Raw genomic sequence first — 23,731 nt, forward strand, 5'->3', positions numbered from 1 at the left:
TTCTGAACATGGGCAGAAACAATTATTCTGTAACAGGGGACAATGCAGCTCATCTTGGAGTATGCAACACGCCTTAACCTACCACAGCTTAGTCTGGAGTGCAGAACAACAACAGGCTGTTACTTGGCAGACACTGGCAGCGACAGCAGAAATAGTAGCAGCAGAATCCTCAACTTTAACCACCCACCCTTAAATTTGGCAAGTCAGGCAAACCAATTTCCATTAGCACTGCCGTTACCTTTAGACTGCTCTGCATGTATTAAACACACTGGCTATTTCCAACTGGTCTCTGGTAAGTAGTTTGTAACTTATTAAGAAATCAAATCACGACAGCCATTGTGGGGAGAGATGATCATGTCAGCCGGTAATTGACTGGCTTAGGGTAAATAAAGCTTTAGGATCACAGGTTCAAATCCCACTGCAGCACTGAGCAGAATTTAGTTTCAATGAATAAATCTGAATTGAAAGCCAGTTCTGGCATAAAATGCTCATGAAATTATCAATTGCTGCAAAAGCCCTGCATTTATTATCTCATCCCTTAGTGCCCCTGAACTCAGTGGTTTGCTCAGCCTACTGTTTTTGTTTTTAATTCATTCACAGGAGACAGGTGTCGCTGGCTAGGCCTGCATTTATTGCCCATCCCTAATTGCCCAGAGGGCAGTTAAAAGCCAACCAATTTGCTGTGGGTCTGGAGTCACATGTAGGATAGACCAGGTAAGGATGGCAGATTTTAATCCCTAAAAGAAGGTTAGTGAACTGTGTTGATTGCTAGAACAATTGATGACTGCAGCTTTACTTTTCAGCAATTTTTTTGTTTCAAGTCAACAGCACGCCTCTGTGGCCAGCACACCCTGAAGTGCCGCTGGATATTCTGGTGTAGAGGTAAGGACGCTACCCATGTATCACAACCCCAGCCTTTATTCCAGATGTGCAAACAGAATTTACATACTGCCAACTGCCATATTGGGATTCGAACCAGTGACACCCGAGTGCTAACCTGCACCTCTGGTTTACTAGCCCTGTGACACCACTGCTACACCACCATCTCCTCCAGATGGAGTCAGATCGTCTTGTGAACACTTCTATAAATTGTATGGGGATTAAGGGGAGGTGATGTCAGAGTGACATTATTGCTACACTATTGAACTAGATAATGTTCTGGGGACCCGGGTTTGAATCTCACCATGTCAGATAGTGGAATTTGAATTCATTAATAATCTAGAAATAAGAGTTTAATGATAACCATGTAACCGTTGTCAATTGTCAGGAAAAACCCATCTGGTTCACTCATGCCCTTTAGGGAGGGAAGCGGTCATCCTCACTTGGTTTGTCCTACATGTGACTCCAAATCCACAACAATGTGGGTGACTCTTAACTGCCTTCTGGGTAATTAGGGATGGGCCATAAATGCTGTTCCAGCCAGTGACACCCACATCCCATTCTCATGAATAAATCAAAAATTAGTAACAGAACTTTTTGATGATATAAGCAACCCAACACACACACCGTGCTTCCCACACAGAGACTGACCTACCCAGCATTAGTTGGGGACTGCAATTAACAAAGGTAGCGTTTAGAACACCTCTGATCCTGGGAACACTTTCTTTTGCTCCACCTCCATTATATCAATCCTGTTTAGGGTTGCCGCTCAATGTAATTGGGTAAAGTTAGTTCACAAAACCATTACGCAGTGCAGGAGGTGGCCATTCAGCCCATCATGCCTGCACTGGTTCTATCATCTAGTGCCAGTCGCCTGTCTTTAGCCCATAATCCTGCACAACATTTCTATCCAAGCAATCATCCAATGTCCCCCCGCGCTCACAGCTGTTCAGCTAATACAGACAGAAAAGAGTCACTGTAAATCCGCTTCATCCAAATCGTAAATATTGTTCCTAATGTCTGCACTCATTTTAAAGTAGCAAACATGTTTTTGAAATAAAATCAAAAAGGAAGACAGCAAAGACAGCTGGGAGTTGTAACGGTTGAGGTTTAAACTCCAACAGCCAACAGATTTCAACCTTTAAACGCGGAAACTGAAGAAAGAGACATGAAAAACTAAATACTTCCCGGAATTAAAACAAAACCTACTTTAGTTCCAAGCCCATTCATTACTACAGTTAAGGATCAACTCAATCATTATGAGTCGACCTCTTGAGCTTGTTTCAGGATCCCACTGCCGAAAGGTTACAGTTGTCTTGTAATCCAATCAAGTCAGTCTTGCATTGGTTCCCACCTCCCCCAGCAACTCATTTCCTGCTGAGGTCAATATCTGCCCAAGTACTTGCTTGTCCAGATTATTTTTTCCTTTGTTCCAGAGAACACCAACCACTAATTCAAGACAGCTGTGATTCTCAGGCATCAACAAAAGGTAAGGGGTGTGTGTATGTGTGTTGATATTTCTAATAAGTCTGCTTGGTCAGTTAATCACCAGTGTATTTCCTTTCAACAAACACTTACAGTGCAGGTAGGACTCGAACTGGGACCTTCTGGCTCAGAGGTAAGGACATTGCCACTACACCACAAGATCCCAAGATGAGGAATAGGTTTCTTTTATGTTTGTCCTTCCAAAAGTATTTGAATGAGGATGACTTCCATCTTTCCAACTATATCTGGATTTCATCCAAATCTTATAGATTAGATTACTTACAGTGTGGAAACAGGCCCTTTCGGCCCAACAAGTCCACACCGACCCGCCGAAGCGCAACCCACCCATACTCCTACATCTACCCCTTACCTAATACTACGGGCAATTTAGCATGGCCAATTCACCTGACCTGCACATCTTTGGACTGTTGGAGGAAACCGGAGCACCCGGAGGAAACCCACGCAGACACGGGGAGAACGTGCAAACTCCACACAGTCAGTCAGTCGCCTGAGGCGGGAATTGGACCCGGGTCTCTGGCGCTGTGAGGCAGCAGTGCTAACCACTGTGCCACCTTATGTTTTGCCACTACTCCATTGAAAGCCCCAAGTTCAGACATTAATAGTCCAAGACTTGAATCACTGTGCCTCCTGCCTCGTATTTTCAAGCCAAACTGTTTGTACACCTGATCATCCCTTTTAAGATTCCTTTGCAGGAGGTGGTTGTCACTGGCAAGGCCAGGCATTTGTTGCCTGCTCCCAATTTCCCCTTGAACCGAGTGGCTTGATCACCTATTCCAGAGGGCAGTCAAGAGTCAACCACATTGCTATAGGTGTGGACTCATACATCAGTCAGAGCGAGTAAGAGTGGCAGATTCCCTCCCTGAAAGAACAGTGAGCCAGACGGGTTTTCACAAACAATTGACATTAGTTCCACGGTCACTGTCACAGAGACTGGTTATATTCTTGATTTATTAATTGAATTTAAATCCTATCAGTTGCCAGCAGGTGGGACTTAAATCCAGAGCATGAGCCTGGGTCCCTAGAATGCTAGCCCAATAGCATTACCATTCCTCTATCACCTCCCCCAATCACCGACTGAACAGGAACAGCAATCAGATTGGAGGAAGAGGAAACATTTCAATTACAGAATGACTCAGCAAAGCCATTCAGTCTACCAATGGCTTTGAAAACTCTGTTGAAATGCTCCCAGTTTCCTACTCTTTCCCACATCCCTGAAAGTTTTCCCCCTTCCAATTACCTATCCAACTTCCTTTTGAACGTTACCATTGAATCTACTTCCTTTACTCTTTCAGGCATTGCATTCCCGATCTTCGAAATAAAAACAAATTCTCACCTTGGTCCCAGTCGGTTCGTAATTTACCTTGAATCTGAAGGAATACAGAACTTTCTGCCAATGGAAACAGTTTCCCCTCATCCTGCTCTGGTTTGGAGGCATGTGTTAATTAATTGCAAAAGTTAGAAGTAGAAAATCAGGAAGCATATAGCAAAGATGATGATAATTTAAAAATTACAAGGATGTTGCCAGGGTTGGAGGATTTGAGCTATAGGGAGAGGCTGAACAAGCTGGGGCTGTGTTCCCTGGAGTTTCGGAAGCTGAGGGGTAATCATTCAGAAGTTTATAAAATTAATGAGGGGCATGGATAGGGCCTTTTTCAGAGGGTGGGTGTAAGATTTAAGGTGAGAGGGGTAAGATTTAAAAGGGACCTAAGGGGCAATTGTTTCCACACAGAGGGTGGTACGTGTATGGAATGAGCTGCCAGAGGAAGTGGTGGAGGCTGGTACAATTACAACATTTAAAAGGCATCTGGATGGGTATGTGAATAGGAAGGGTTGAGAGAGATATGGGCCAAATGGGACTGGATTTAGGATATTTGGTCAGCGTGGACGAGTTGGATTGAATGGTCTGTTTCCGTGCTGTGCATCCCTATGATTAAGCAAATTCAAATTCGCAAAGAGAAAGTACAATGTGTAACACTTTCTATGTACTCTGTTTGAAGAGGTGGGAATATATCAAATGTCATATCCTCCAGTTTTGCTACAGATACTGACTAACTTGCTGTGGATTTTGAGTAGTTTGTAAAAAAGAAAAGGTGATTTGAATTTGTACAGTGCTTTTCATGACCACCAAACCTCTACACAGCCAACAATGTACTTGAAATGTAGTCACTGTTGCAGTTAGATTATGGCTTTATTTTTCAACAGATCTTTTAAAAAATTTAAATTCAGCCAAATAGAAGTTTACATTTTTCTCCTTTTGAAACTGCAAAACAAATGAGCTACAACAAATCAAAGAGGACAGGAGTTAAATTCATGATAAATACTATGGATTTAGCCAATGATAAATACCATATCCACTTAGACAATCACTTCCATGTAGAAAATTACAGGTCACAGAAATTAAGCCTGTGCTTGACTTGCCAGGAACCACCAAGACATTTTCTCAAATTACAAGGTGCACACAGCACAAGGACATTGCCAAAATAAATCTTTGCAGGGAAGAACCACAGGGAAGAAAGTGAGAGTGGTTTGTTCAATGGAGGGCTCACTGGAGCTATTAGACAAGAGACATATTTAAAAAAAAAACAAAAATATACAGAGGAACAGTGCGCAAGATACCCGAGGGTACACAAAACACTTCAATCTCCTCGAAAACACTGCTAAAGAGAGTAAGTTCTGGTATCAAACACATACTTTTATAGTCCTGGCATCTGGGACAACCAGATGAGAAAGCCGAAATAAAAGTTGCTTTTTAAAACATCAAATAAAATTTATTTAGCAATTGAGTGAATCGGATCCGTAGTAGTTGCCATGAGGTAGGCTAAGAGGTTTGAACAAGTTCTGATAAATGATCAACATGGAACTGTAAACACTACCAGAAATGCAGCAGCAATGACTAACACCAAATGTTACAGGCAAGCCAGAAAGGGCAGTTAAAAACTAGGCAAGATCAGGTTTGACAATAATTGCAGGTTCCTTGATGGTTCAACTGATAAAGACAGTGCGCATAGATGAACCATCAAGTTCTACGCCCAATTCCCCACAGATAAAGAGACTGTTGATCTCAAAACAGTAGGAAGGCCACAATGGGTTTCAGCAAGTCTGGCTCATCGAGGGGGGATGAAAACAAGCCAGAATTTCTAATGTGAGGTCAAACATAGGTATTAGCACACTTGGCTGCTCACTGTGTTTGGGGAGGGATGGCCAACTGGTAATATCACAAATTTACTAAACTAGAAACCCAGACTAATAGTCTGGTAAAATCCAAGTTCAATCAATAAAACTACTGGCTGAAAGCCAATTGCAGCAGTGGTGACCATAAAACTATTATAGATTGTCATAAAAACCCCGTAGAGAAAGGAGCCTGCTGTCCTTACCCAGTCTGGCCTACATGTGACTCCAGACCTGATAGCTATGTGGTTGACTTTAAACTCCCCTCTGAAATGGCCCAGCAAACCACTCAGTTCAAGGGCAATGAAAAACAGGCAACAAATCCTGACCTTGCCAGTGATGCCCACAATCCAAGAAAAAATATAAAGAAATCCTGACATGCCAAAATAATCAGAGAGAAAAAGGACTCGCGTTTATGCAACATTTACCCGACGGCTAATTAAGTATTTCTGAAGAGCAGTTGTTGCTATAATGTCGGAGACTAAGCTAATTCAGACACAGCAAGCTCCCAAAAAACAGAAAGGAGATAAATGATCAGATAATCTGCTTAAGAGCCATTGGTTAAAGGCATACCTGCCGACACAAATGGAGTTGGGGGGGGGCCTTGAGCTGTGCCTGGGGAGTTATGATTCAATGCTTTCAGCAGGAAAGGGACAAAAATATCTGCATATTTTAATTAGAATCCAAACACTTTACCTTACTAAATTTACATCCTGGTATGAATCCGTAACCTTTGGGCTGCTCCTTAATAATGAGACACATTTTAAAACACACTATACAAAAGCAGAATCTCAGCTATAAAAGCTCTTAATTTCAATGAACAACACTGAAGAGTGCTCTTATTGCACACAAGCTTACTGCATTTCTGATCTGTGGATGGGCTATTATGTAGAGGGAGGCACATCCTGGTTCATAGTCAGATAATTATGTCAGGCACTGAAAATTGAGTTAACCATGTGCAGGCTTACTGTAGAGGCATAAAACCAACATTATTACAACAATGTAAATCCACAAACACGTACAATCTGACACAAGGGAAAGGGATTTATAATTTATATTGTTATATTGAATGTGGGATACAGAAGCTGCCCATTGACTTAACCTGCCTCTGCTGGCATTTTTGCTGCATTGGCACCTTCTCCAGCCCAGCTTCCTCTAATCCCTTCGCAAAGTTTCAAGTTTCTAATCAAAGAAACCATGATTCATAGAATCCCTACAGTGTGCAAATAGGCCCAACAAATCCACACCAACCCTCCGAAGAGTAACCCACCCAGACCCATCTCCTTACCTTATTACTCTACATTTTACCCCTGACTAATGCACCTAACCTACACATCCCTGAACACTGGGCAATTTAGCATGGCCAATTCACCACACCTGCACATCTTTGGATTGCGGGAGGAAACCCACGCAGACATGGGGAGAACATGCAAACTCAACACAGACAGACAGTCATCTGAGGGTGGAATCACACCTGGGTCCTTTGCGTTGTGAGGCAGCAGTGCTAACCACTGAGCCACAGGGCTGCCCCACCCTTAATTCTTATGGTTAAATAGTTATACCTGAAGCTGGCTATTTAATTCCTTGCTCAAATGGAGCTGGAAGCCAGGACAATCGCCAATTTATCCCTGAAAAGTTCCAGATGATTCACATTCCAAAGGAGATGGCCTTTAGGAAGAGAACAGTCCATCACAAGCGTTGCAATGCCATGTTGCAGCATTTCCTAAGATTTAACTGAACCTCAGAATCAAGTGAGTCTGCAAGAATGTGTGCCCACATTCGTGAAAGGAAAGGAATAGAAAGAGAGATAGAGGGAGACAAACTGGAGGCAAGAGGAAAGGCTGGAAGATTTGACCAGCTCGGCCTAGAGGGAAGGAATCTTCAAAGTGAAAGTCAGTCCTAGGATTAGAAGTGAGTCAGCTGGAAGAGAAGGAAAGAAACACGCAATCAGTATGACAGTAAAAAGAAAAAGTGCTGCAAAAACGAGTGTTAATGACTTGAGTTCAATCAGATTTTGCTGTGTAACAGTTCTGATGGGGAATCATATTGAAGTCTAAATGTTAATTCTGTTCCTCCCTCAATAAATGCTGCCAGACTTCTTAAGTTTCTTCAGCCTTTCTGTTTTAACTTCAGATTTTTGAGTATCAATAGTACTTCACTTTTACATCAGGCATGGAGGAAAGCTTTGGAGCGCTTTCAGGAGAATATGGTGTCCAGTTAAACGGAGTGTAACATAACTGTGGCTGTTTGTGCTGTAATTCACATGAAGAACATTTCTGTTGTTAACTCCTAAACAGTAGTTACAGAATGTTGCTTTTATATTTTTTTGAAAAACAGTAAAGGTCTTAAAATGTGACATCTTTTTGTGGGGTATTTTCAGTCAGTCAACTTTCGAAAAGAAATAATTAATGCTGTCTATGGGGCTCATAAAATACAACCTGATTTAATTTGCAACCCAGCTGGGAAACTAATGGGAAGCCAATGGGGATTGCAGACACTCAAGAAACCATGTCAAAAGCTGATTAATGTCAACCTCAGGGTATGGACAGATTGTGCTGTGTAAATATGTCAAGCGCAGTTAGAATGAGATTTCAATACAAGGCAAGACAATATTCTGATAATTGCAACTTCCATTCAACTCAATCACCAAAGCTTTTGACAGAATCATTGCTGAAAGACCTTTCTTTGGTCTTTCAAACAAGGGACATCAGATCCCTACAGCAGGCCATTTGGCCCATCAAATCCACACTGACTCTCTGAAGATAATCCCACCCAGACCCATTCCCTACCCTATCACCTTGCACTGCCCATGGCCAATCCATTTAACCTGCACATCTTTGGACTATGGGAGGAAACCTGCACAGACTTGGGGAGAACGTGCTAACTCCACACTGACAATCATCCCAGGGTGGATTTGAACCCAGGTCTCTGGTGTTGTGAGGCAGCAGTGCTAACCACTGAGCCACCATGGATGAGGTTACACAGGGAGGAAATAGGAGGGTGGGACAGCAGTGAAATTAGACAAGGCAGAATGGCACTCCATCCCAATTACTGATCAGCAATTCCAATTGAATACTCAAAAACTAACAATTTCAAGCCACCAACTAAAGTGCAGCTCCTCCAGTTTCTATTTTCACTTTGCGCAAAGTCTATGAGCCTCGTGAAAGGTGACCTATAACAGTAACACCAACAAGTAATGCTCTCATGTACTGGGACCTGGTTTTGAAGTAACCTCTTAAGAGGTTTGGGCATCATCTACAGCATAACTAATCCAATGGAAATCAGAATCATATATAGAACACATATCAAGAGAGACGGAATCAGAAATGTTCAATGCTAACTTGCTTGTTTTGCGCAGGGAAGGTCATGTCTTACCAACTTCATAGAATTCTTTGAGGAAATGACAAAGTTGATTGATGAGGGAAGGGCTATGGATGTCACATACATGGACTTCAGTAAGGTGTTCAATAAGGTTCCCCACGGTAGGCTGATGGAGAAAGTGAAGACACATGGCATCCAGAGTGCACTGGCAAGATGGATAGAGAACAGGCTGGGCAGCAGGAGACAGAGTGATGGTGGAAGGGAGTTTCTCAAAATGGAGAACTGTGACCAGTGGTGTTCTACAGGGATCCATGTTAGGACCAATGTTGTTTCTGATATAGATAACACTAAGATTGGTGGAGTAGCAGGTAGTGAAGGAGACTATCAGATAATGCAGAATATAGATAGATTGGGGAGTTGGGCAGAGAAATGGCAAATAGAGTTCAATCTGGGCAAATGCGAGGTGATGCATTTTGGAAGATCTAACTCAAGAGTGAACTGCACGGTGGCTCAGTAAGTTAGTACTGTATCCTCACAACACCAGGGACCCGGGTTCAATTCCAGCCTCGACTGACTGTTTGTGTGGAGTTTGCACATTGTCCCAGTGTCTGTGCGGGTTTCCGCCGGGTGCTCTTGTTTCCTCTCACAAGTCAAAGATGTGCAGGTTAGGTGAATTGATCATGGGAAATTGCCCCATAGTGTCCAGGGATGTGCAGGTTAGATAAACTGATCATGGGAAATTGCCCCATAGTGTCCAGGGATGTGTAGGTTAGGTGCATCAGTCAGGGGTAAATGTAGAGTAATAAGGTAACAAGATGGGTCTGGGTGGGTTACTCTTTGGAGGGTCGGTGTGGATTTGTTGGGCCAAAGGGCCTGTTTCCACACTGTGGCAGATTCTATATGGTAAATGGAAAAGCCCTGAGCAAAATCGATTTAATCAAGAGATCTTAGTTCATTGTACTCCAAAGATGGCAACGTAGGTCAAGAAGGCATATGGTATGTTTTTCGTCAATGGATGGGGTAGTGAGTACAAGAGTTGCCAGGTTATGTTACATTTGTATAGAACTTTGATTCGGCCACATTTGGAATACTGCGTACAGTTCTGGTCGCCACATTACCAAAGGGATATAGATGCTTTGGAGACGGTGCAGAGGAGGTTCAACAGTATGTTGCCTGGTATGGACAGTGTTAGCTATGAAGAGAGGTTGAGTAGATTAGGATTATTTTCATTAAAAAGACGGAGGTTGAGGGGGTCCTAACTGAGGCCTACAAAAAAAAAAATCAGGAGAGGTGTAGATAGGGTGGATAGCAAGAAGCTTTTTCCTCAGTGGGGGATTCAATTACTAGGTTCAAGGTGAGAGGGGAAAAGTGTAAGGACGATATGCGTGGACAGGTCTTTAAGCAGAGGATGGTGGGTGCCTGGAACACATTGCCAGCGGTGGTGGTGGTGGGGCAGGCACAATAGCATTATTTAAGATGAATCTAGACAGATACATGAACGGGCAGGGAGCAGAGGGATACAGATCATTAGAAAATAGGCAACAGGTTTAGATAGAGGATCTGGATCAGGGCAGGCTTGGAGGGCTGAAGGGCCTGTTCCTGTAATTTTCTTTGTTCTTTGACATCAAGAATAAGAGAGGCCATAGGATGATACCATGACTGCAAGGGTGCACTAATCAGACAGAATGGGCTGAGGCCTTTTTCTCAGGAAACAATAAGACCAGGAAGGCTACTTAATGGAGGTTTTTAAATCATCAAAGTAGTTTTTTATTTGTTCAAGGGATAGAGACATTGCTGGCTGGGCAAGTATTTATTGTCCATCTTAACTGCCTTGGAGATGGTGGTGGTGAGCTGACCTCTTGAACTGCTGCACCCCATGTTGTATAGGTACTGCTCACACAGGACTGTTGCATAGGTACGCACACATAGGGCTACTGATATTTTCTAACTGACCTGCTCAAAGAGGTTAAGACACACCCCTGGAGTAGGTGGGACTTGAACCCGGGTAGAGTGCACTCTGACCTCTTCAAACGACGAATTACACGTATTCAATAATAAGTTAACATCCAATTGTGTATGGGGCATGTGTGAATTCCTTTCCCTTCTGCAGATTTAGGTGGTATGTGTGGGTAGGAGGATCCTACCACCATTCCTCTTTCCTTGACTGGGTTTAAGAACCTACGTGGTTAGGGAACGACCATTAATGAGTCTTAATAAGAACAGACTCTTCCCTTAACAAGACGTAATATATTGCATGATAGCAATTGGATAAAAGTGCCGTTATCTAGTCACATGCTGCTATTAAGACGATTGGGAAGCAGAAATGACACATCTGTTCCCTTCAAGATCCAGACTGGGTGCTGTTTATTGCAACATGAACCCTGTCAGAACCATTACCTTTTAAAGCAATTTCCTGGCTCTTCCACAACTAGTAGACATTTCACTCAATTACAACAGAGTAGCAAAACCATTCTACTTGCCACGTCTTTTTTGCCAAAGCAAGTGTTGGGGCCCTGAAGATGGCAGAGGAGGGATTTACAAAGATACCACCAAGAGATTTCAGTTACAAGAACCAAAACCAGTCAACAAGACATGAGATGGAAGTGTTCAAAATGACAACAGGTTTTGGGGAAAACAATTTTCGGAATTCAATTGCAATTCAACAGTCTAAATGCAATCTCATCACCGAAAAGCACAAAGTTAGAGTTCAGGAAAATTGTTTATCTTTTTTTAAAGTTTCACATAGAGAGGAGTGTTAGGAACGGTATCAAGAACAGCAGCAGAAAAATCCACAATGGTTTTTCAAAGAAATCAGTTTTTTTTTAAAAAAAAGTGTGAGGGAAAAGGCCGGGGGGGGGGGGGGGGGGGGGAAGAGTTGGGATGAAATGGATTAGTTCTTCTGAAAAGACAGCACAGTGCAATGGTGTAAGGTTCTTCAGATGGGGTCAACAGCTGAATGAACTGTCTCTCCAAGTTTTGCACTGCGGCTCACTCACTGTGCCCCAAGTTAAAACCAGGGCACAGCTGAAATTCAAAACTCCAGGGGCAACCAAATGCATGAAGGTTCAGACTGACCACCAAGTGTGGTTGCACTGAAACAATGATCACTGTTGCCCACCCACTACTGTTTTGGTACCTTCTGCTGAATCTCTGTAGAAAATACAACACATGAAGAGCAAAAGATAACTATGTTCATTTCTCTTTTGACCAAACCTATTAACGGGACCCCTACAGCAGGATGACTGGTTTATGATGCAGAGTGACGTCGACAGTGTGGGTTCAATTCCCACACTGGGCTGAGGTTAGCACGATGGATTCTCTCTCCCAACCTCCCCTCCCTCACCTGAGACATGGTGACCCTCAGGTTGAACTACCACTACTGAGAGAGCAGTCTGGGAAGACTATGGTGATGATCTTTTGCCTAGCATGCTTCTCCATGAATCAAAAGACACGGACCAACTATTGTGCGATTGTAAGCGTCACCAGAGGTTCTGGATCCATCAGTTTCTGACATTCCACTTCAAAGAAAACAACTGAAGATTTGAAGAAAGTTTTGGAAGTGGTGGGGGGGGGGTCAGGCCCAGGCTGATAGAGCTGGTGAAAAGAAGCCTTGAAGTTAGATCATGTCATTTCAGTCATTAAACTGCATGCCCAAAGTTGAGAACTGGCCAATAGGAATTTTACTCCAACTAACTGCGGATTGCACTGAAGCCATTATTTTGCACCAGTCAGGAACTTCACTTCGCTCCCTATCCACAGGCTCCAGGGCTCTCCCTAGAATCAAACCAGTCTGTTTGCAATCATCGTGTCACATTTGCCAGAGATGAGCTTCCTAGCTTGAATACATTCAAGGAGGAGCTCGATATAGTTTTTAGGACTAAAGGAATCAAAAGGGAACAGGGACAACATGGAAACAGGGTACGGAGCCAGATGATCAGCCATGAATGGCAAAGCAGACTTGAAAGGTCCAATGGCCTACTCCTGCTCCTATCTTCAATGTTTCTGAACATATAACCGGAATATAACAAATACCCCCCCTCTATTTTCAGCCAATATCGCCCAACTCTGCCTTACCTCTCACCGAGAAGATTCCAAAGCTTAAACACATGGACCAACAGATTCAGGAACAGCTTCTTCCTCGCTGTTATTAGATTGCTGAATGGACCCCTCCAATTTTAAAATTTATTACTGATCTTGGTCTTTGTGCACCTTCTCTGCAGCCATAACATTGTATTCCTCGCTCTGTTCCATTACCCTAATGCACTTCGCGTGGTATGATCTACCTGCACTCCACACAGAACAAAACTTTTCACTGTACCTCGGTTCATGACAATAATAAATCCAATCAAAAAAACATTCATCCATACCTTTATTACCTCCTGCCTTGACTATTTGAATGCTTGCCTAGTTAATCTCTCAAATTCTTATCGTCCAAAGACTTCATTTCATCTCAAATCTTTGGTGAGTGAATCTTAGCACAACGAAATCTTATTCGCTTCTCACCCAAGCTCATTGGTTCCCAATTAAGCAATGCTTCAATTTTAACGTTACAATCTCCTTGGTTTCAAATCACTGTGCCCTCATTCATCCTCTCCACTCTCGAATCTCTTCCAGCCCCACAACTCTCCACACTCTCTCTGACCCTCTTAGTCATCCCTGATTTGAATCCCGCCACCACTGGTGATTGTACTCTGGCTGGAAATGTGTTGCTGGAAAAGCGCAGCAGGTCAGGCAGCATCCAGGGAACAGGAGAATCGACGTTTCGGGCATAAGCCCTTCTTCAGGAATGAGGAAAGTTTGTCCAGCAGGCTAAGATAAAAGGTAGGGAGGAGGGACTTGGGGGAGGGGCATTGGAAATGTGATAGGTGGAAAGAGGTCAAGGTGAGGGTGATAGGTCAGACTGGGGTGGGGGCGGAGAGGTCAGGAAGAAGATCTCAGGTTAGGAAGGCGGTGCTGAATTTGATGGATTTGACTGAGACAGGGTGGGGGGAGGGGAAATGAGGAAACTGGTGAAATCAGAGTTCATTCCTTGTGGTTGGAGGGTTCCTAGCCGGAAGATGAGGCGTTCTTCCTCCAACCGTCGTTTTGTTGTGGTCTGACGATGGAGGAGTCCAAAGACCTGCATATCCTTGGTGGAGTGGGAGGGGGAATTGAAATGTTGAGCTACAGGGTGGTTGGGTTGGTTGGTCCGGGTGTCCCAGAGGTGTTCTCTGAAACGCTCCGCAAGTAGCCGGCCTGTCTCCCCAATATAGAGGAGGCCACATCGGGTGCAGAGGATGCAATAGATGATATGTGTGGAGGTGCAGGTGAATCTGTGGCGGATATGGAAGTTTCCTTTGGGGCCTTGGAGGGAGGTGAGGGGGGAGGTGTGGGCGCAAGTCTTGCACCTCCTGCGGTTGCAGGGGAAGGTGCCGGGAGTGGAGGTTGGGTTGGTGGGGGGTGTGGATCTGACGAGGGAGTCACGGAGGGAGTGGTCTTTACGGAATGCTGATAGGGGAGGGGAGGGAAATATATCCTTGGTGGTGGGGTCCGTTTGGAGGTAGCGGAAATGACGGCGGATGATGCGCTGTACATGGAGATTGGTGGGGTGGTAGGTGAGGACCAGTGGGGTTCTGTCCTGGTGGCGGTTGGAGGAGCGGGGTTCAAGGACAAAGGAGTCACGGAGGGAGTGGTCTTTACGGAATGCTGATAGGGGAGGGTACTCTGGCCCCAAGCTCCAGAATTCCCTCGCTGTCTCCCAAATAAAAAGGCAAAACACTGTAGCTGCTGGACACCTGAAATAAAAAAAAGAGAAAATGCTGGAGAAACTGAGCTCATGTGGCGAGAGAAAAACAGAGTTAACGTTTTGAGTCCAATAGGACCTTTCTTCCTGAAGACTCCAAGTGTTAACTATTCTCTCTCTGCAGATGCTGCCAGACCTGCTGAGTTTCTCCAGCACTTTTTTTTTCCTCTTTCTTTCTCCTTTAAAATTTACCGTGTTGAAGTTTTTAAGCAACTGCCTGAATATTGAGAGACTTGGCATCCTATTGAGTGGCTCAGTGGTTAGTACTGCTGCCTCACAGTGCTAGGGAGGTGGGTTCAATTCCAGCCTTAGGTGACTGCTTGTGTAGAGTTTCCACATTCTTCCCATTTGCGTGGGTTCCCTCTGTATGCTCTGGTTTTCTCCTGCACTCCAAAGATGTGCAGGTTAGGTGGATTCGCCATGCTAAATTGCCCCGTAATGTGCAGGGATATGCAGGCTAGGTGGGTCAGCCATGGGAGATGCAAGGTTACAGAATTGCAGGAAGGATAGGGTAAAAACCAAAGAACTGCAGATGCTGTAAATCAGAAACAGAAATTGCTGGAAAAACGCAGCAGGTCTGGCAGCATCTGTGGAGAGAAATCGGAAATAAAAAGAGAAAGTGCTGCACAAACTGAGCTCATGTGGACCTGAAACTTTAACTCTGATTTCTCTCCACAGATGTTACCAGTCCTGCTGAGCTGAGGGATAGAGTTGGTCAGTGGGGGCTGGTGCTCTTCAGCGGTCAGTGTGAACTCGATGGGCCAAATGGCCTACCGCTACCCTGTAGGGATTCTGCCATTCTATCGCGTTCCTGTGAAGCCCCTTGAGATGTTTTAGGAGTAAAAGGCACTATATAAACACAAGTGTGGAGACTGGAGAATGCTTCATGAAGATACCCAGTAATCTAGTCGGAAAAGGGAAGTCTGAAAGGTTACCTCTGCAATGGTGAAAACATGCTCCCTGTAGCCTATGGGCTTTTGATTTTCCTTTTAACTTCTCCTGCAATGAAGGTCAAAGCAAAGCATTTGGCGTGCCTTTAGCCTTCTAACACAGCATGTAAATTTGTAAGTGTTTTATCTCCCATCATAGGCTCTTTAGTGATTCCCTTTATAGACATGAAAGCATTACGGCCATCCGGTCCCATTGATTGCTGTGGAATGCAAGTCTATGTTTGAGCATATCTACAGAGAACAACGTATTGACTCCAAACAGCCGCTCTGTAAAAGATCGGACAACTTCATGCGATATTCAGCGCCGGGACCTCAGTTTATTTTACAGCAGGAGATGACACACAAAGCTATGTCCTCTCGTCTTGAGGCACATTGCAACACGTAGATTGTCTGGATTGAGAGCAGGCAGCACATTCCACCCGATGAACTGCGTACCAGAAACCGGAGAGGATCGCAGTGATAAATGCCCCTCATGCTTGAGCCACCTGCCTCCCTCAAAGAAAGATGCCTATTGACCCCTTGCAGATTATAACTCCTGAGGGGCAGACCCCATGTCGTTATATCAATGTTTGTCTTGAAGATATGACGTGACTGTATTGGGGAATGAAACAGGAAACAGGACAGTGGAGTGTTAAATAATCAAACAAATTAAGAGTCATAGAGCTTTTCAGCATAAAATCAGACTCTTTGGTCCAACTCGTCCATGCCAACCAGATACCCTAAATTAATCCAGTCCCATTTACCAGCATTTGGCCCATACCCCTCTAAACCCTTCCTATTCATATACTCATTCAGATGCCTTTGAAATGTTGTAAGTTTCCAGCCCTCACCACTTCCAGTAGTGAACTTCCAACTCACCAATTCATTGGCATGCTGCTTTAGTTCTGTGAACAGGGACAGGGATGAAAACACACACGGCTGCTTTCATATGCGCTGCAGAAGGGTTTAATAAGAGTTGTCACTTGTCATGTCCTCTTTAAGACTTCAGCTTCTTATTCAGGATCCAGATGGCACTTAATGCAGTGCTGCTCAGACTAAACAGAAGGGGTTTTGAAAATCCTTCAGTTCCCTCAAATCAAAGACTGGAGACTCTTTTTATGGCAAAGTATCAAACATGAAAAAAAAATACAACAGGATGCTAGGAATTAGAAACAAAGAAAAAAATGCAGTGAAAATAATTCAGCTAGCCTATGAAATCATTGATAAGTCGGAGTTAAAATTTTCTTCCACAATGGAAAATCCAACGAAAAAAGGACTTTTAATCATACAGTGCCTTTTATGACCTCTGGAAGTTGCAAAAGAACTCTGCAGCCAAAGAGACTCATTTGAAATGCAGTTACTGCCATAGCATAGGGTGGCACGGCAGCTCAGTGGTTGGCACTGCTATCTCATGGTGCCAGGGAAACCGGGCTCAACTCCAGCCTCTGTCAACTGTCTGTGTGGAGCCTGCACATTCTCCCCTTGACTGCGTGGGTTTCTTTCCACAGTGCAGAGATGGTGCAGGCTAGGTGGATTGGCCATGGGGAACGCAGGTTCACAGGGAAATGGTAGGGGACGTGGATCTCTTTGGAGGGGTGGCGTTGACACAATGGGCCAAATGGTCTGCTACCACTGTAGGAATTCTATGACTCCATAGGAAAAGAGGCAGCCAATTTGCATTAAGCAAGTTCCCACAAACAGCAACAAGGTGTTGACCAAGGCATACATTTTGGCCTACAGCCAGGAAAATCTCACCAGCTCCAAGATCATAAGGGTGTTACAAATGTAAGGTTTGTGAGGCCACAGTATTTTTGCTTTAATTTTTTCTTTTAATTCAAGGTGAAAGAGAGCCTGGGGCCTCCCACTGGTAACTCTAGTGACAAGCCACCGAGACTTGGCTGTTATGAAGAACAAGGCATCCAGAGAGAGTCCTATTGAAATATTTAACATCTGAACACAAAGCACAGAAGCTGCTGGTCTTGTTATTTGCAGACTTGCTGTCTCAGGAATACGAGAGCGTGCCTGGGGGGTGGGGGTCTTGCAACTCCAAAGAGGCGGTGGTTGTGGAAATGCAGAAAGCCAGACACTCAAGGCTGAGGACAACTTTTGATGCACCCTCAATATTATAACTAAACCTTGGGGGGGAGGGGGGGGGGGGGGGGGGGGAGGGGTTCGGTTACCTCAATTGCTGAATGGCTTGTTTGTCATGCCAGCGGGATGGGTTCGACTCCTGCACTGGCTGCGCTTACCACAGAGGACTCTCCTTCTCAACCTCTTCCCTCGCCTGAGGCACGGTGACTCTCAGGTTAAACCACCACCAGTCATGTGTATCTAATGAGCGAGCAGCCCTATGGTCTGGTAAGACTATGGCAACTTTATCTTTTTGATATTACAACTCATCAGAAAAAAGAGAAAAAGCCAATTTGACACTGGGTAACTTTGAGCTGGTTCAGAGATTAATTACAATTTTGTAGACATTGGAACATAACGTGTAAACACAGCAGTGTGCTTTGGGCTGTGTTGGAAATTGAAGGGTGGGGGGGGTGCAAAATATCATGCCTGAAATGGAGTACAAAAACAGAAATTACTGGAAAAGCTCAGCAGCATCCTTGGAGAGGAATCAAAGTTAACGTTTCTGGTTGAGTGACCCTTCCTCAGAACTCCTGAACCTGAAACGTTAACTCTGATTTCTCTCCACAGATGCTTTTCCAGTAATTTCTCTTCCTAGTTTCCAGCATCCGCAGTTCTGAAATTGGGTGCATCAGTTATATAGTAATGTTTAGCTGATACTGCCTTTGGTGCATTTGTTACAGTATAATTCTTAAAATGAGAAATCTTGAGTTGTCCTTTGTAACAGAAATTCAAAGTTGTCAGTCTCTCCAGGGATCTGTATGAAGGATCAAAAAATGCAAGGTTTTCCCCAAAGATACCGTTCATATTGTACCCACTGCTCCCTGGTAACCTCCAGTGGCAACAGGCTCTTGCTTTCATCTGCATCTGATATGCATTCCTACCAAAAACAGAAAAGCAGTAGCTACCTTATCTCTTGCACTTGCTGAACCATCTCCTTTTGACCGTTAAGCAGCAATGCCAGTCTCTCGGAGCCACCGGTGTCCTATCAAACAAAGACACATCTAAGCAAAAGGCTTACTGACTCCGTCTCAGAAAGCAAGGTCCTAGTAAGTTATTTGGCAATTACTCTGCGGTACACAGGGATCTCGGTGACTTTGCTGACCAGGAATCTCTCCCACTCTTACCCCCACATGTGTCAGTACGATTTACAAGCTGATATTCAACCCATCAGGCTGTAATATGAGCAGATCTTGCTTGCTCGTCAAATCCTAGGGCAGGACTTGAACCTGGCTCAGAAGCAGGGAGACTACCCACTGTATCAAGAGATCTCCCTCCCACCCACCCCCACACATTCAGCATACTCATTATCACACTCAAGCATTTCAGATCAACTAAGACACAACCAACAATGCAAATTGTGTTCTTTAATCTATTCTATTTATTCGGACTGATGTACTTCCTCCCCTCCACCTCACACTCTAACTTGGTCTGTTTGATCTAATCTTTCCACAATAACTTTCACTGTCCTCCAACTATAGCTGAACAGAGATTATACCTTACTTCTATGTTTTAGCCAAAGTGAGGCATTTCTAATTTACAAAGAAGTATGTTGCCTTTGGTACTAAACACTGCATCTTCAGTCAGCCTTTGGCTCACTAAACAACTCCAGCAATAATGATCTGCACAGCCAGGCTATTGCTAAATAACTACTACAAATTATGGGGTACCACATATCGCTGTCACAGAATGGGAGGCACGGCGGCTAGCACAGCTGCCTCACAGCTCCAGGGTCCCAGGTTCAATCCCAACCTCAGGTGTCTGTGGGGAGTTTGCACACTCTCCCTGTGTCAACATAGGTTTCCTCCGGGTGCTTCAATTTCCTTCCACAGTCCAATAATGCCCAAGTTAGGGTGGATTAGCCATGGGATGTGCTGAATGACCTGCTTCTACACTAAGAATTCGATGATCCTAAGATAAATTAGAGAAAACAGCCCACCCTTAAAACACATGAGTCTTCAATACCCACTGGAAGTGAAGGCAGCAATTAGACTCCAATGTGCAATGCCCCTTTAAGACCCCATAGCCAAGTGCGAGCAATGTCCCTTTAAAGTCTCACAGCTCAATGTATGCAACGTCCCTTTTAATCCTTCACAACCCAATACTAACAATGTCCTTTGAAGAACTTGAGCTATTCTGAAGAGGATGAAATTTAAACATTATAAGAGGGAGGATGAGGTTTAGACCAATCTGTCCTCTGAAGGTATTGCACCACTGGATATGATCATGGCTGATAGGCCATCTGAACACCACCCCTTCATTTCCCTTTTTATCCAAAACCCAAATGACCTCTCTCGAAAACGTGAGAGAAGCAACTCCTTATAAAAGGTAAATAAACCCGGACATATTAACTCCATCAGAAAGTTACTCTACATCAACCGCAATAGGATCCCCAGACAGACAGTCAGTCATTCACCCCACCTCCTGGTTTAAAATAGTGAGGGTCAATGCAACACCTTCACTCTCACTGAGATAGCCTCACTGTGGAGAGGAGAGGTGAAAACTATGGCTCTGCAGCCCAGCTCTGTTCATGTTGCCCACTGCAATGAGCTGCCACAACACTGCCACAGAGTGGGGGGTGAAGTGGAGCCGTAACCGAGGTTCAAACTGAAGTGATGAGGTCGTGAAACCCACTGGATCCAAACTGCATCTTTCCCAGGGAATCATTATTCTTGGACAGAGTGGTTGAATGCAGAAAAAACAATTTTCTCTTGACTTTAACACAATTACAATAAATGTGGATTGTGTGTGCGCGCGCACACATCAGGTCAGATAATACTCAGTCACTCCACTCGTAAATTATTGTAATTCCAGTAATCCCCAAGACAAAGCCTCTTAGAGTGAGGTCTGCAGGGATATACGGACAAGATAGAATATTCCGGATTATCTCTTAGAAAAGGGCACTGGTTGGCTCGCACATTTGTGGTATAATTACATGAATCAAATAAAGAGAATCTCAAAGCATAACTATGGAAGATGTAAAGCCATTCTTTAATATATAAAAGATTTAAGTGAATTGTTTACTCAATAGTCTGGAATTTAAAATCTTCTTTCCTTGTTCTGGAGTATTTAATTAAAGTGATTGCCTCAAAAATAACTCGAAAGCAGGATTAAAGGCAATAGAAGCCTTTTCATTGTTTCAAAGTGTTATGGAATTCAATACTATTTTCCCAAGTTTCTAATCATTTTACGCACCGTTTAAAATGGCAGATTTAGTGAGAGGGTGTTCCCTGTGGAATACTCACTGTCATGTTTTCAAGTGGGTACTCTTAAGTGTCAAGGTAGAGTCTCAATTGTACTAACAGTGCATCTCCATGTCAAGGCACAAATTACATATCCATCAAAAAGCCTCAAGAAACCTAACATTCCTAATTTTCAGTTTGCTGTACACATCTTTAAGGAATTCCCTCTTTAAATCTCTCTCTTCCTTAAAGTGATCTGTGAAATGGAACTGTTTGATACAAATTTAGGTCACTTATTCTAATACCTCCTTAAGTGGTTGTTGTTAAATTCTGTCTGATTATGAAGCTTTGGGATATTTGGCGATGTTAAAAGGTGCTATATAAAGATACAGTGTCATTAAAGAAATTAGATTCTCCCCTCACAGCAATACCTCTTAGCAGCTATAGTCCCTTGAGTGAATGATCAATCAATACTGTGAAGCTTATCAAGTCAATACAAAACTGATAAGAAAACATGAAATAAAACAGGATAAAACTCTCTCCCCCTATAAATGCAATGTTTTCAGCATTTCTTTTTCTTAATTTCAGATTTTCCAGCTTTCAGCATTTTGATCAAAGAAACAACATACTTTGTTTTGTTAGCGAACTGAAATGTATAATTAGGCAGCCAGGGTGGGGGTTAACAAACAGAAAATCGATCTCACTGCCGATGTTTTGGTGCCTACAGGGATTTGTCACGAACCCAGCTGCTCCACAAAAGAGCGGATCATTGCAGAACTCCCTATGGAGTCGGGCCGATAACAGCATAAAAGAACAGAGGGAATGCAGCCAAGTGTCTTCGCAACGCAAGTACCAATCACACCTAACTCAGCAATAAAACTTCCTTTATACATCAGCTAAGTTTAAAAATGTGTATCATTACATAAACTGTGTAACATATAAAAAATGCTTTTTAAAAATATAAGTTTGGGTTTCTAGTTTTTGAGTTAGTAACCAGTGTGTATTCTGTATGCCTGAAGTTAACAATGAACTTCGAAGTGTTTCTGTGATTCCATTTAAAACAGCTTTCGAGAGCTTTAGGGTATAAGGGTTTGTGTGCACCATGAATGGACTTTTCTTCATTTTAGATTGTTTCACATTGCAGCAAGGGTTAAAAAAACAAAATGGTGCTTCAATGCTTTTTAAGAGGCTTTCTTTTTAAGCTTAAAGGAAACGCTAGTTTAGACAGAGGTGCTTTGATTATAGTTTTTATTTCTGGTTTAGTTATTACTTGGAATAAGATAGTTGTATAGACTGGTGCTTCTGAAAGCGAAGGATTATATATAGTGAACTGGATTATCTTAATGTGAAGAGTTAATGTTCGTCCAGATCAGAAGTATTAGGATAAAAAACTCTGAAGTTACTTAAAGCTGAGTACATTTAAGTTCAGGTGTAAGAGCTCCAGGCAGAAGCTATCTGCAGTTCCAGTATAAAAACTGATCACAAGTTATGTAAACCTACTGAGGGGTGTGAGACACAAGGACTTTGGTGTAACTAAACAAGTATTTCACGTCAGTGTTTACTGTGGAGAAGAACAAGGAACTTAGAGAAATAATTAGTGATGACTTGAAAAGAGTTCATATTACAGAAGAGGTTCTGATTAACTTAAAATGCAGAAAGGTAGATAAATCCATGGGACCCAATCAGGTGTAACCCAGACCTTTGTGGGAAGCTAGGGAAGAGACTGGTGGGCCCTTTAATGAGATATTTGTATCATTGACAGCCAAGGGTGAGGTGCCGGAACACTGGAGTTGGCTAATGTGGTGCCATTATTTAAGAAAGGTGGTAAAGAAAAGTCAGGGAACTATAGACCAATCAGCCTTAGGTTAGTGGTGGGTAAATTGTTGGTGGGGATTCTGAGGGACACAATGTATATGCATTTGGAAAGGTAAGGACAGATTAGGGATAGTCACCATGGCTTTGTGCATAGAAAATCATGTCTGACTAACTTGACTGAGTTTTTTTTGAGGTGGTGATGAAGATTAATGAGGTAGAAAAGTTGGCATTGTCTATATGGACTTCAGCAAAGCATTTGGCAAAATTCCACATTGTAGATTGGTTAGTAAGGTTTGGGCCCATGAGACCCAGGAGAACTAGCCAATCGGATACAAAATTTGCTTGAAGGTAGGCGACAGAGGGTGGTGATAGAGAGTTGTTTTTTGGACTGGAGGCTCGTAACCAACGGTGTGCCACAGGGATCAGTGCTGGGCACATTGCTTTCTGTCATTTACATCAATGATTTGTATGTAAATGTAGGAGGTATGGTTACTAAGTTTGCAGATGACACCGAAATAGATGGTGTAGTGGACAGCAAAGAAGATTATCTCCGGGTAGAACGGGACTTTGATCAGTTGGGTCAATGGGCTGATGAGCGGCAGATGGAATTTGACTTGGATAAACGTGAGATGTTGATTATTGGTAAGGCAAACCAGGGCAGGACATACACAGGACTTAGGGCTCTGGGGAGTGTTGCCCAACCAAGAGACCTAGGGGCAGAGGTGGATAATCCTAGAAAGTGGAGTTACAGGTAGACAGAGCAATGAAGCACTACTCTGGCACACTTTGCCTTCATTGGTCAGAACACTGAGTCCAGGCGTTGGGAGGTCATGTTGAGGCTGTACCGGGCATGGGCGAGTCACTTTTAGAATACTGCACACAATTCTGGTCACCCTTCTATAGGAAAGATGTTGTTAAACTTGAGGCGGTGCAGAAAAGATTTACAAGGAGGTTGCCGGGACTGGAGGGTTCGAGCTGTAGGGAGAGGCTGAATAGACTGGGGTTTTATCCCTGGAACA

General features: G+C 43.5%; 1 protein-coding gene and 1 long non-coding RNA gene across 3 annotated transcripts in view; one reads left to right on the top strand and one right to left on the bottom strand.

Annotated features, from left to right (window-relative positions):
• Positions 1-23,731, bottom strand: part of LOC122542490 (protein ERGIC-53-like) — an 80,433-nt gene that overhangs the window by 30,904 nt on the left and 25,798 nt on the right. For both annotated transcript variants that reach the window (XM_087982225.1, XM_043680265.2), the window contains exon 10: positions 18,624-18,700. In XM_087982225.1, the coding sequence (XP_087838351.1) occupies positions 18,624-18,700 (77 nt within the window). The remainder of the gene's footprint in view (positions 1-18,623; positions 18,701-23,731) is intronic.
• On the top strand, positions 834-21,845 carry LOC148137556 (uncharacterized). The gene is made up of 3 exons (XR_015754192.1): positions 834-882; positions 2,316-2,368; positions 21,625-21,845. It is a non-coding gene; the product is annotated as an uncharacterized LOC148137556 (long non-coding RNA).

This window comes from Chiloscyllium plagiosum, unplaced genomic scaffold, assembly GCF_037043375.1.
Source record: "Chiloscyllium plagiosum isolate Xiang-an unplaced genomic scaffold, Cpla_swu_hap1 HiC_scaffold_42, whole genome shotgun sequence".
NCBI lineage: Eukaryota > Metazoa > Chordata > Chondrichthyes > Orectolobiformes > Hemiscylliidae > Chiloscyllium > Chiloscyllium plagiosum.